Genomic DNA, 14,278 nt, shown 5'->3' with positions numbered 1-14,278 from the left:
CTCAAGGGCACCTCAGCCCAAGGCCGTCCCATATTAACCTAACCGCAGGTCTTTGAACTGTGGGGGAAACCCACGCAGACACGGAGAGAACATGCAAACTCCACACAGAAAGGCCCTCGCCGGCTGCTGGGCTCGAACCCAGAACCTTCTTGTTGTGAGGTGACAGTGCTAACCACTTACACCACCATGCCACCCATTAATGTCATGTGTTTGTACCACATAACTGTGAAAGGTTTTTCCCAGAGAGAGAGAAAGAAAAAAAAAAAGGCATGTCGTATAATAATTTTATATTTATGGGATATTTTTTACAAAGTCCTCATTCTATTCTTTACACAAAACTAAACAGGACTGAATTGTGAATCGCTTATCTTGAATTACACTGTATATTCTCACGACATAGGATACAACATATTGGCCTGATCATACTTGACAGTATAATACACTAAGAGGTCTAACATCTAACAGAGAGAATAAAATAACAAAAACCTTAAGATATGAGAGGGGACAATAATCCATGGTGTATATAATACATACTGAAATAAAATATTAAGGGGCTGGCTCATCCTTCCCAGAATACAATTATTTGATTTTGTTTTGAAAGCACATGACTGCTACCTGTTAGCTCTCTGTGGAGACTTTGCTGCACAGATTCACTGTTCATGACCCCTTCAAAACTCATCTTGAACTTTTTCCTTTCATCTACGCGCCATACTTGGAAGCTTTGAACAAAATATGCCTCATCTTTTCTTTCCTTCACTACTGCCTGCGAGATGGCTGAGGTCAGTTTGAGTCCATTACAAAGGGTCCATATGAGAAACGGAATAGATTGATCGAAATAATTTTAAAAATATAGATACTTCTATATCGTCAATTTCACATTACAATTTAATATCTGTGGCTTAGGATGCTGCCAAATTGTTGCGGATCATTTTTGGTATATCGTTAGCATGAACAAGAGTGCTTGGAGAACACATTATCCCCCTGCTGGCAACTCTGCTATAACTCTGGTAAAATGCAACCGAATTGAACGAAACTGCAGTATACGTATTACTGACATATAATAAAGAATCCTGCCAAGTTTCATGAAATTCCTCCAAAAACTGTGAGAGGAGTTGATTTCAGAAGGTGAGTACTCTTCCCAGGATGGACTGACGGACATTGCCACGACATAATCCTCCTTCGGGCCTTTCGGCCAGTGGGGGATAATAAAAACTGGGGGAAGTTGATTTCAGAAAGCAAGCACACCTTGATGAAATTGCCAAAGTACAAGTTTGTTAATAATCAAGGGCATGACTCTGGTAAAATTTGCCCAAATTAAACAAAATTTCAATGTGTGTGTATAACGGTCATATAACAAAGTCTTTTGCCAAGTTTGGTGAAATTCCTCCAAATTGTGAGAGGAGCTGATTTCAGAAGAACGTACCGGTACACCCTCATGAAGTTATTTAATCAAGGATCAAAACTCTGGTACAATTTTCACAAACGAAATTAATTCGTAATATGCGTATTACTGTCATATAACAAGGCCTTTTGCTAAGCTTCGAGAAACTCGTCCAAAAATTGTGAGAAGAGTTGATGTCAGAAGGCAAGCACACCTTCATGAAATTGTGAAAGTACAAGGTTGTTAACCAAGGGCCACAACTCTGGTAAAATACGACCGAATTGAACAAAACAATATGCGTAGTACCGACATATTACAAGGCCTTTTGCCAAGTTTTGTGAAATTCCTCCAAAAATTCTGAGAGGAGTTGATGTCAGAAGGAAAACATACTCATGAAATTGTCAAATTATAATTTTGTTAATCAAAGGTTGTAACTCTGGTAAAATGTGACCCAACTGAATGAAATTACAATGTGTATTACCGACACTTAAAAAAAAAAAAGAATCCTGCCAAGTTTCGTGAAATTCCTCCAAAAACTGTGAGAGGAGTTGATTTCAGAAGGTGAGCACCCTTCCTGGGACGGACAGAAATTGCCATGACATAATCCCATTTCAGGCCTTTCGGCCAGTGGGGGATAAAAATGGCGATTTGTCATTTGGCACAGCTCCTTTAAATGATGATGCAGAGCACAATTTAACCTACACTTTTATTACTGAAAGACGTGTCAGTACAGAAACGCAAAAAAAAAAAACTCGCCATTGTGTTTTCTACAGGCTTACAAGGCTCAAAGCCTTTTACTTTCATTTCAAAAGGTCAAATTTACTTTATCTGTGTTACCTTGGTGGAAAATTCAATTCTCTAAAGGGAAAAGAGGCATCTAGGTCAAGTTGCTGTTTAAAAAAAAAAAAAACCTAAGTGCAAATGTGCCTTTCCCCTTCAGTGAACTGGATTTTCCTCAGAGTCTTAGATGAAAAAGAACCAAAGCGTAGTTTTCATGTGTTTGCTGCATCGCTGTGGCAAAGTATCAGTAATCATAAACGCTACAGCTATTTAACGCAACAGCTGTTCTACCACTTTAAAGAGTCCAATTCCAAGTGAACACTGTGAAAGTTAAAGTACTGTACTCTTTAAGGGTCTTCGAGGGTTCCCCCCTTCATATATCTGAATTCCCCCCCAGCCCTCTCGTGCATCTTCTTACCAGCATGTTCTGGGATGCCTTCTTGCATAGGTTGCTGTCCAGGCCAGGTCTGACGGCTCGCTCCAGGCTGAGCCCGGCTCTGATTGGGCGCTCGGCACTGCGTGACTGCAGAGCCTTGAAGGACAGTGAGCTCGTTTGGTGACAGGAGGCTGAGCGAGGACAAACGCGGGTCACTGAACCAGGGTCAAAGGTTAAGTAGCCGAGCAGGCCGTGTGGAGTACGAGTTTATTAAGCAGGGAGGTAAGGGATGAGTGGAGGGGGTTAGGAAATATGAGTGTAAGATGAAAAAGAAAGAGGAAGGAAAAGAAGAAAGGGAAAGCGTGCGTCAGCATCTACAAAGCAATCAAAGGTCACGCAATGATTACGATCATCCCTGAGGGGAGGACCTGAAAGTATTGTGTTCAGAAATGTGGGTGTGGCCTAGCAACTCCTGTTCCTCCTGAAACAGAACTCAGTGATGATCATGTTCTATGTGTTAGCAGCTTTGTTTTGCATCAGTTGTTAAAGATCAGAATAGAATAGACCAGAGAGAGAGAGAGAGAGAGAGAGAGACCCCAAAGATAACAAAAGGAATAAAAGTAGCATAAGAATTTAATGTGTACTCCCACATGCAGCCTATGTACACAAGATTTAAATGAACCAGCACGCGCGCGCACACACACACAGACACTGTAAAAGCAAGCCAACAGTAACCCTGGTAACAGTTTAAGGAGAGAGAAAAACCCTGAAAGAGCCATTTTGTTTCAGAGAGAAAAGGGAAAGGCAGCCAAACAGTGCTCTATTCTCCAACATCCAATTCTCTCTCTCTCTCTCACACACACAAATCCTAAATGTCTGGGCTTAACAGCTTCATTGAGGAAAATGATAAAATTCAGTTTCCAACAAAATTATAGATTCAATTCAAGTAAAAAAGAGTAGATTATGTGTGTGTGTGTGTACTGCTTTACCTGCATCTCCAGACAGAGATACAGCACTTCGACTTCTAGCCAGGTACGAGTGTGTTGGTGTCTGTAAGCGGCTGACTACATTGTTCTCCCATTGGGTTAGAGGCATACGACGCAGACCTGAAAACAAACACACACACACACACACACACCCCTTAAGAGTTATTTTTAGTTTATATCATTGTTCACCAATCCTGGTTAAAGGAGCATTTGGTAAGCTGAAAATATGAGAAAGAGCCAAAGCCATAACAGCACAGAAGAGTGACAGTGCATGCATATACAGTAGAAGCCCCATTTCCACCCCCATAGTAATCCATACTACTGAAGTCATTACATGCAGTCGGAATACATGCACTGCTCAGCTGAATGCACTTAAAGAGGCAGTCTGTAAGTTTACACTTAAAGACAAAGTTTGTAAAAGTGTCTCGAGGTCTTCAATAATCACATCATTTCACAAAGTTAGCAGTGTTCTAGGTAACTCACAATGCTGCACTTCAATTCAGGCTGCTCTTTTCTGGCTCAGAAATTATCTCTTCCCCAAGACAACTTATGCCGCTTTTCCACTACAAACCCGGCTGAGTTGGGCTGAGCCATGCCGTGCTGAGTCGAGCTGAGCGGGGCTGTTGGAGTTGCATTTCGACTACAACCGCGCTGAACCGTGCTGGCTGGAAGTGGGTGGACACATTGGGTGGAGTTAGCGAAAGTGGGTGGACGTCACATGATGTCGTTAGGCGGCGCAAACAGTGACATCAGTGATCTTTTAAGCGGTAGTCTCACGACCCGGATAGTAAACAATAAACATGGAGGACATGGAGTCGTTAGTGTTGCTGGTCTTGGTGCTGTGGCTTGTTGTCACCGACAACGCCAACAGATACTGGCAAGAGCGTACAGATGAGGCGAGGCGCATAAGGCTTCAGAAATTCTCGTAATTCGTAATTCTTCTTCTTCCAGGTTTACAGTGTTTACAGATCCCAGCGTGCTCGCGGGGCGTGTGTGGGCATGTGAGGACACTCCTCCTCACCAATCAGTGCACAGGGGAGTGTCTGCTCACGCCCCTAGCCCCACTCAGCTCGGTTTGGTTCGCTTCAGCCCCACTCCAAAACGATGCGAGTTTTGGGTGCTAAGCAGGGCTGAAGCGAGCTGCTCAGAGATAGTCGAAACGCGAGCCGTGTCGGGCTGAAGTGAGCTGAAGTGAGCTGAAAAAGGGTAGTGGAAAAGGGCCATAATGAACCAAGTGTGGTTTTAATAGAGGGGGTGGAGTTTGTTAAAGGCATCCTTCACAATGGCTCGAAACTAATTACAAACTGCTCATTTAATGCACTTTGATTGAAATATTGCAACAGCTTGCTCTTGGGCCAAAAGCTGGAAAAGACAGGAAGTAAAGTTACAGATGATATAACAAGGAGAATGGGGGAAGTTTGGGGGAAGACTCCTCACAAACATTCAACACCCAAAACCAGCCCTCAAAAACATGCCAGTTTGCCCCGGAGTAACTCCTCACACACATTCACTGAAACACGACCTGGGCTGAGGAGCAGGGATCATGTTCATCTATTACAGAACAATTTCAAGTCTAGTGGCTTATTTCAGTCTGCACTGGAGTACAGTTCCATTCAAAGTTACTCTTTGACTTATTTTAAAAATATGCCATATTCCAGGTAGCAGTATACAGTGAATGTGTTTCCTGCTGGGGGTGGGGATATAAATCCTTGTCTTGTACTAAATCCACCTGCAGGTTTGTCCTGAAGGATCTTCTCTCTGGATGCTCGAGCTTTCGATGAAACTTTATTTACTAAGCAAGAGGAGGAGAGGGACGTCTGCTTCTGTAAGCCTTGGACCAGCAGCATAAAATGAAAACCGTACACGTATTAAACATGTATTATTTGTTGGACGGAGACTGACACAAATGTAAGCAACGTTTAAACACTACATAAGATCAACTGACATTCTACATATAAAAACAGATCTTGTATGGACAGTGTGAGCTGATTTTACCCTGCCCTCATCCCTGACCAGTTTCCCAGCCCCTGCTGATGAAAAGCATCAACATGATGCTTCCGCCATCATGCTTCACTGTTGGGCCAGAATATTCAATTGTGCTCTAATTAGACCAAATATCCTTTTTCATACAGTTAAGTATCAAACATGACTTTTGGCCTTATTCGTGCCCAGCTTGGAGGAGTATCTGAATTGCGGTTGCCCTTTAAACAGATTCACACATTTGTGCTGTGGACCTCTCCAGTGCCTTCAGAGTTAAGCCAGTATCTCACTGGGCTGCGACAGCCTGCGACTAGTTGGAGACACAACAATTGCGATAAAATGTGCGAATTAGCGACAATTTTCACTTGGAATCACACTGAATTGATATTCACTTATTTTACCGCAATTGTTGTGTCTCCAACTAGTCGCAGGCTGTTGCAGCCCGGCTTTCCCTCAGCAGGCAGGGAAGTAAACAAAGCCTCACGGAAACTGACTTGAGAAGGGTTCGCGACGGCTTTGCGACACCAGCGACGCATTTGCGGCTATTTTGAGAGAAATTTTGTCGCACGAATTTTTTGAACACGTTCAAAATTTCAGCAACGAAGGAGCGACACTTTGCGACTCATGCGAGGAAATTGAGAAGCCCTGCGAATGTTTCAAGACACTTTTGAAACTCTGTCGCGAATGACGCTCGCAATTTGTCGCAAGCTGTTGCAGCCCAGTGAGATACTACCCTTATACTCCACTCCTCTGTAACTCGTGATTTTCTTATTCAGTCCCTGCCTTTTGATGGTCTCCTTTAAGTTTAAAAAAAAAAAAAAAAAAGACCCTGATTTTCTTTACAACCAAACTGACAGTTTTCCAGAACTTTGTTTTGATCGCTCCTTGGTCTGCATGATGCTCTTGGTTAGGGTATATTCTCTAACAAATCCTAATTAAATCCATTTCAGTTCCAGGTCGTAACACAACAAAAAAAGTACAAGGGTTATTTGAGCAACAGTGTATAGTAAGGCTGTGCAATATGTGTAACGATAGAAAAACGTTTACATTTCATATCACGCACCATCATTTGTTTTCTTGTGTCACAAACTACTCTTCACTTCAATATTTTTCATCATTTGGATGGTTTATTTGGGTTGCAGCCGTCGCTCTTAACTGGAATGACGGTTGACTTTTTTTCTCCCAGCTGAATTACAGGTAAACAAATTGTTTACTAAGAAATGAATATCATCATTAAGACCAGGATGCATGTGTGAAATAAGGACTCACATGAGGAGTTATTTTTTTCCAATCAAAACATTTTGGTTTCGGTGACTAGCCTTTTTTTTTTTTTTTTTAAGTGCTGGAGAGCTAATTCTAACAATTTTATCACAGTTATCAACAAAATTATCAAAATATGCACTTACAAAAGGGTTATACATTATATACCAGATTTATATCATGATATGGATTGCTATCCAGATATGAAATGTTATAATATTGGGATATGAAGTTTTGGTTATATTGCACAGCCCTAGTGTATAGAATATAGTGTAAGTCAACTGTATTATATAAACAAGAAGGGGGAGGAGATGCCCAGGACAGAAGGTCTGAATGAGTGCTTAGCTAAGAACAGGAATGGACGAGTGTTTGTATGTTTGTTTGTGTGCGTTTACCTCGGTCTGATGAGTTTAACAGTGTGGCAGAAGATGAAGACAGACGTTTGTTTATGACTGGGTCTGTGTGCTTGGATAGATTCATGGTGGAAACTGACCTTCTGTCAGCATCTACAAACAAAAGCACACAAACGGCATGAGACACAAACAGAAGGACAAGAGAGCTCAGTACAGAAACACTGACCAGGTGAACAGACAGGATTAATCAAGTGCAGAGAGAATGCGGACTGAAAAGACGGCGTGAGAGAAGGACAGAGAGCAGTAAAACTTTCTACAGCATGTTTCAGTGGTGGAGTCAAGGTCAGACAAATATACACCATATCACCACCAGGCTGTTTGCATATTCCGACGACTTCTCACTAGTTCCTCGTGTATTCCTACTAAGCCCAGGTAAAAGCAAGGTGCAGGAGATATGGGAGACATTTATGGGTCACTTTCATATGAAGCTTACTGAAGCGTTTTGATTGCTTCATTTTTTTTTTTTTGGTTAGGTTTTTTTTTTTTTTACAAATTGCAAATTTTTTTGGATATGCTCATGCAGAAATTTAGCCCAAGTATTCTTAGTCCTAGCTAGCAGCAGCTAACTAACTTAACTAACCTACCTAATGTGCAACCTAGATTATTATTATTTCTTCAGTAATGCAGATTAAATGAAGACTGGTGTAATTGCCAATGAGCGGTAGCTTCAATAACTTTGGAGGCAGGAAATCAAGATATTTCTGTATGTCAAAGCCAAAGTCCTTCCCACGCCAAGTGGCGCGTAGGGCGGTGCCGATCTCAGTTTCCGTAGCCCTTGGCCTCTCGCCTATTACATAGCTAGGGTTACAGTGGGGGGCTAGTCCTCTGGTAACCGCGAGAGTTTGACTCCCCACTCTCATCTGTATTGCAGCATGCCTTGCCAGATGGCAGTAGGTACCATTTTTACGATGGTCTTTGGTATGACCCGACCGTGAGTCGAACTCGCGATCTCCTGATTGAGAGGCGGACACACTAACCACTAGGCCACTCGCCGGTTCTATTTCTGTACGTAGGCGCAGTTAAAGTGGGACATCACTTCATATATTGGAGAACGGCTCAAAAATAGTTAGAGTATTGGGAATGAAATATATTTAATTCGATTCTTATTAACAAGACGAATCTTTTACAAGCACGTTTGTTTTTCTCACTTGTTTCTCCCCAACATGTGAACTGATTAATCAGGAGGTTAAAAAATAATAATAATTAAAAAAAAAATAATAATAAAATAAAATAAAAAAAACCACACAGATCACTTGGTGCTTTTCTGAAAAGCTAAACTTAACACCTATTTTGGAACGCCACTGCAACCAAAAATAAAAATAAATAAATAAATAAAAATGGTGGCGGCAGCAGCAGCTTCCCATAGAATTACATGCAAATGAGGCTGTTGGGAAAGAACACCAAGCACCTTAAATTAACAGAGAGCTTAGTAATGCTCCCTAGTCAAAGTCAGTTACGTGAAACTAGGATTAGCTAGTTAATGGTATGGGGACTGATTACAGGAGGAAACACTTTCAGACTAGACTACACCACTGCTATGTAGCTGCAGCTACTACTTATGATGACTACATGCACCTACAGTATTAACAACTCTATGACTGGAGTTTGAATATAGAAAATGTGACTTGTTTAAACTGCCTACTTCAAATACGCACACTTTTCAGTGCCTCCCATGAAAGTTGGATTTGGAACAAAACCTTAGACTCATTCCCCAGTCTACAGTCGCTTCAGATGGTTTTGCATACATCTCATCATGATTAGCATTTACTGCAAGACACACAACTAAAACTATGGCAAAACACTAATGCTACACAATCCTCTTCACCATTTTACTAGTGACATTCATGAGCTACACTACATGCATCGTCAATTCTAGCTAGTCAGAATGGCTAGTGCGCTGCTCTACTCTGAGTCATATTCACATTGTGTGTGCAAGCATTGCTGACGCGCCGGACTGAAAACACCACCACGCTCCAGTCCAGTCAGGTCCATAATGAAGCGGAGAGAAGCAGAGTCATCAAATCCTGAGAGAGAGTGATGCGATTTTTTATAGTTATAATATGAAAAAACACAAACACACCCACCCCTCCATGATTACTGGCACCCCTTGTAAAAATCAGTAAAAAGGGTTGGGGGGGGGCACCTTTTGGAGAAATAGCTTCATCTGAAAAGATGGGGAAAAAAAAGTCTAACCTTTAATTGAAAAATTAATCAGAGACAAACAAGTCCCTCATCAATAAATAATAATTTTCGACAAAATGCATGTGCCACTATTATTAGCACCCCTCGAAACGATCATGAACACAATATAACTGAAGCATGTTTCTAATTTGAACTGTACGTGTTTGAGTTGACTGGAGTGTGTAGGAACTTTCAAACTGTAATTCATGATTTCCTGATTAGCTGGGGAACAAATATGAGGTGACACAGAGGCCACATTCCCTTAGTCACCCATCAACATGGGAAAGATAAGAGAACACACAAACCAAATGAGGGAGAAGTATGTTGGCCTTCATAAGTCAGGGAATGTTATAAAAAAAAAAATAGCTACTCACCTGAAAATGTTCATTTCTGCAGTTAGGGCAATTAAAAAAAAAGTGACACCAACTGGAAATGTCAGAAACTCGCCTGGAAGAGGACCCAAGTTTATTTTGCCCCCAAGTACAGTGAGGAGGGTAAGTGAGGCAAATAAATAAATAAATAAATAAATAAATAAAATATTCTCCAAGGATCACTGTTGGTGAATTACAAGAAAACCTAAAATCTTTGGGTTTCCAAGTCTCCAAAACAACCATCAGACTCCATCTCCATGCCAACAGATTATTTGGAAGGTTTACCAGGGAAGGGGGAGGAGCCTTTTCTGTCAGATAACCACAAACGTAAGCACCTGAAGTTTGCGAAACGCTACTACAACTTTGACTAGAACCGTGTTCTCTGGTCTGATATAACAAAAAAGGAGCTTTTTGGCAATAAACACTCAAGGTGGGTTTGGTGTAAAAAGAAAGATGGCTGTAATGAAAAGAACTCGATCCCAACTGTAAAATATGGTGGAAGTTCTGTGATGTTTTGGGGCCATTTTCCATCCAAAGGCCCTGGAAACCTTGTTAGGGTCCATGGCATCATGGACTCCATGAAACACCACGACATTTTAAATCAAAATCTGGCTCCTCTGTCAGGAAACTAAAACTGGGTTCATTGGATCTTCCAGCAGGACAATGATCTGAAGCATCTGTCCAAATCAACACAAAAATGGTTCACTGAGCACAGAATGAAGCTTCTGCCCTGGCCATCTCAGTCCCCTGACCTCAACCCCATTGAAAACCTGTGGGGTGAGTCAAACTGGAGAGAGCACAAGACAGGGCCGAGGACCTTGGATGGTCTGGAAAGACTGTGTGAAGAGGAACAGTCTCAGATGCCCTGCTCTGTATCTCCAACCTTATAAGATGTTATAGGAGACACTCGATGCCGTTTTATTGGCAAAGGTAGGGTGTACAAAGTATGCAGGAGTGCCAATAATAGTGGCACGTGTTTTTGTTGAAAGTAATTATTACTTGAGGGATCTGTTTTTCTCTGAATAAATTTATTTCAATCCAAGGTTGGATTTTTCTCATTTTTTAAGTGTGAGATGAAGCAACTTCACCAAAGCTGGATGTTCTCTCCCAACCTTTTTTTTTTAAACTGATCTTTACAAGGGGTGCCAATAATTGTGGAGGGCACTGTGTGTGTGTGTGTGTGTGTGTGTGTGTGTGTGTGTGTGTGAGAGAGAGATAGGAGAGAGACAGCATGAGAAAGAAACAAAAAGTTGGACACACAGAGAGAGAGAGAGACAGAGAGAGAGAGAGAGAGAGAGAGAGAGAGGAAAAATAACAGAAACAATAGGGAGTGGCAATCGAAGCAGGGCCCTGAGTCAGCAAGTGTGTGTGAGCAGAGATGGACACAGAACAAATCAGATGGGTTTATGCACACACAAACATTTCACACTCCTAGAGCACAGAATCATATAAGCCCAGCAGGACAGCAGCCGTTTTAAGCACCACATTTTTAGGCTTTTATCTTCATACAGTAGTGTTTTATGTTTTGCACACATGAAGTGTCGTGCCGGTGTTTGTTGCCGTGCGTTTACCACTGTTGTGCGAGGTGTTGGAGGATAGGTTTCCTCCCCAGCTCCAGCGGTTCTGCTTTGGTCTGGCTCGCTGACTCTTTTCCAGAGTCCTTCTCACCACAGCCTCACATCGAGCCTGGAACAAACGAACGAACACAGACACACACGTCAAACTCAGTTTACACACATACTATATGTTGCCTTCAGAATAAATTGCACCCTTCATTTAAAGGAACAGTCCACCGTACTTCCATAATGAAATATGTTCTTCTCTGAATTGAGACGAACTGATCCGTACCTCTCCGAGCTTTGTGCAACCTCCAAGTCAGTCAGACGCGCTGTTACTTCTGTTAGCAATGTAGCTAGGCTCAGCATGGCCAATGGTATTTTTGGGGCTGTAGTTAGATGCGACCAAACTCTTCCGCGTTTTTCCTGTTTACATAGGTTTATATGACCAGTGACATGAAACAAAGTTCAGTTACACAAATTGAAACGTAGCGATTTTCTATGCTATGGAAAGTCCGCACTATAATGACAGGCCTTCTAACACCTTCTGTGCGCTTCGGCAGCGCATTGATACCTTACATTGCTAACAGGAGTAACAGCGCGTCTGACTGACTGGGAGGTCGCACAAAGCTCAGAGAGGTACGGAGCAGCTCGTCTCAATTCAGAGAACAACATTTCATTATGGAAGTACGGTGGACTGTTCCTTTAAAGAACATTTTTTTTTAAAGTAGTGGTTTCTAAATTTACTTTGACTTGTATCTCATTGCAGACAGAATGAACCCAAGATATTTCATGTTTTGTCTGATCAACTTCATTTCCCTTGTTAATATACATCCATTCCTGCATTTCAGGCCTGCAACACATTCCAAAAAAGTTGGAGACGAGAGCAATTTACGAATAGTAATGAGGTAAAACAATTAAATAATGATGTGGTTTGAAACAGGTGATGTCAACAGGTGAGCGTAATCATGATTTGCTCCAAAATCAGTATCCCAGAAAGGCCTAGTCTTTGAGGAGCAAAGATGGGCTGAGGATCTCCAGTTTGTTTAAAAAAAAAAAAATTACTGAAATATTTAAAAAACAATGTTCCTCAAAGAAAGATTTGAAGGGATTTGGATGTTTCACCCTTTACAGTGCATATCAATCATTAAAAGATTCAATGAATGTGCATGAAGGGCAAGGGCGCAAGCCTAATCTGAACATCTGCGATTTCCGATCCCTCAGACGGCACTACATCAAGAACCGCCATTCATCTGTAGCCGATATAACCACATGGGCTCGGGATTACTTTGGCAAACCTTTATCAAGCACTAAAATACAGAGTTAATGCCAGTTAAAACTTTACTATGCAAAAAGGAAGCCTTATGTTAACTGTGTGCAGAAGTGCCATCGATTTCTCCAGGCTTGGAGGCATCTGGGATGGACCATCACACAGTGGAAATGTGTATTGTGGTCAGACGAATCAGTATTCCAGGTCTTTTTTTTTTAAGAAATGGACGCTGTGTGCTCCAGACCAAAGATGAAAAGGACCATCCAGACTGCTACTAGGAACAAGTCCAAAAGCCAGGGTGTGTCATGGTATGAGGTTGTGTCAGCGCCCTTAGCAAAGGTAACTTACACTTCTGTGACGGCAGCATTCATGCAGAAAAGTACACTGAGATTCTGGAGCAACATATGCTGCCTTCAAGACGACATCTTTCTCAGGGAAATTTCAACAAGACAATACAGAACCACATTCTGCACACATTACAAAGGCATGGCTGCGGAAGAAGAGGGTGCCTGTCCCTTCTGTCCCCAATAGAGAATGTGTGGAGAGTTTTGAAAGGAAAAATAGGACAACGACGACCTCGTACTGTTGCACACATTAAGATCTGTTTGCAGAAAGAATGAGAGAAAATAACACTTGAAACACTTCATCACTTGGTGTCTTCAGTCCCTAAACATCTTTTTAGTGTTGTGAGAAGGAATGGCAACATTATAAAGTGGTAAATGCTTTACTATCAACTTTTTTTAAATGTGTTGCAAGAATCAGAATTGAAATAACTATTTTGAAGAAACTAAAATTCATGACGTAAACTATCAAACAGTGTGCTGCAGTGTGTACTTCAGGCACGTTTTCATCACGGAACATATTTCAAGATTTATATTTTAGGAACTGATTTTAGTTTCTAACCCACAGCTTCAGGAACAATTCATTTCCTGCTCCAGAGTGGGTACTTTTCTGCAGACATGAAACTTTTTGGATGGCTCTTGCTGTATTAAAATGCTGATTGGGCAAAATCACTTTTCTCTGGAAATTACAAAAAAATAATAATAATAATAATTACTGCATGATTACAATGAGCAGAAGAGTGGAATGCTGAAATGGCACATTTTCTTTTACACAAGTGCGGCGTTCAAATGAGTTTTTTTTTTTTTTAATGAATAGGAAAGGGTAAAAGAGGGATCCATGCGTCTGAGTTAGAAAGTGTCCTCAGTCACCTCAGGCTTGGCTGTGTTTCTGTGCCACATGCTGAAATGTCACGTTTGTCACACAGTCTGTATACAAAACACTCATGGTCCTTGCAGTACTGTGAATTTTCTATTATATCGACACATTTAGTTTAAACCCCCCCCCGCCAAAAAAATTAAATAAAAAAAAATTAAAATCAATAAATAAATTTCTCCCGGTACTACTGATGACAATAATAATAATAATGACACTTTTTTTTTTATATTCGTATATGTAAATACTTAATTTATCTAGAAGTTTTCTCTATTTTCTATTCTCTGTTTATCCTGTAATGATGCTGCTGGAATTTTTAATTTCCCTGAGGGAACCCGCCCAAAGAGATCAATAAAGTTCTATCTAATACAATAATAATAATAATAATAATAATAATAATAATAATAATCCCCCTACCTGTTTATTTTCTTTTCCCCAAAAATGTAAAACACTTGATTTTCAAATATCACTGCAAAGACTTTGGTAAAAATTTTAATATTCTGTAGATT

The 14,278-nt window shown here is 41.0% G+C and overlaps 1 protein-coding gene across 3 annotated transcripts in view; it reads right to left on the bottom strand.

Annotated features, from left to right (window-relative positions):
* Positions 1-14,278, bottom strand: part of map7b (microtubule-associated protein 7b) — a 71,403-nt gene that overhangs the window by 9,082 nt on the left and 48,043 nt on the right. The window contains exons 5-9 of one of the 3 annotated variants that reach the window (XM_060937620.1): positions 11,300-11,414; positions 7,159-7,269; positions 5,253-5,354; positions 3,527-3,643; positions 2,580-2,752 (exon numbers count right to left, since the gene is read on the bottom strand). In XM_060937620.1, coding sequence (XP_060793603.1) covers positions 2,580-2,752; positions 3,527-3,643; positions 5,253-5,354; positions 7,159-7,269; positions 11,300-11,414 — 618 coding nt within the window. The remainder of the gene's footprint in view (positions 1-2,579; positions 2,753-3,526; positions 3,644-5,252; positions 5,355-7,158; positions 7,270-11,299; positions 11,415-14,278) is intronic. The other 2 variants (XM_060937621.1, XM_060937622.1) reach the window with 2 other exon arrangements.

The sequence above is a fragment of the Neoarius graeffei genome, chromosome 13, assembly GCF_027579695.1.
Source record: "Neoarius graeffei isolate fNeoGra1 chromosome 13, fNeoGra1.pri, whole genome shotgun sequence".
Classification (NCBI taxonomy): domain Eukaryota; kingdom Metazoa; phylum Chordata; class Actinopteri; order Siluriformes; family Ariidae; genus Neoarius; species Neoarius graeffei.
The sequence above is the reverse complement of the archived record's forward strand: the minus strand, read 5'-3'. Positions and strand labels throughout refer to the sequence as shown.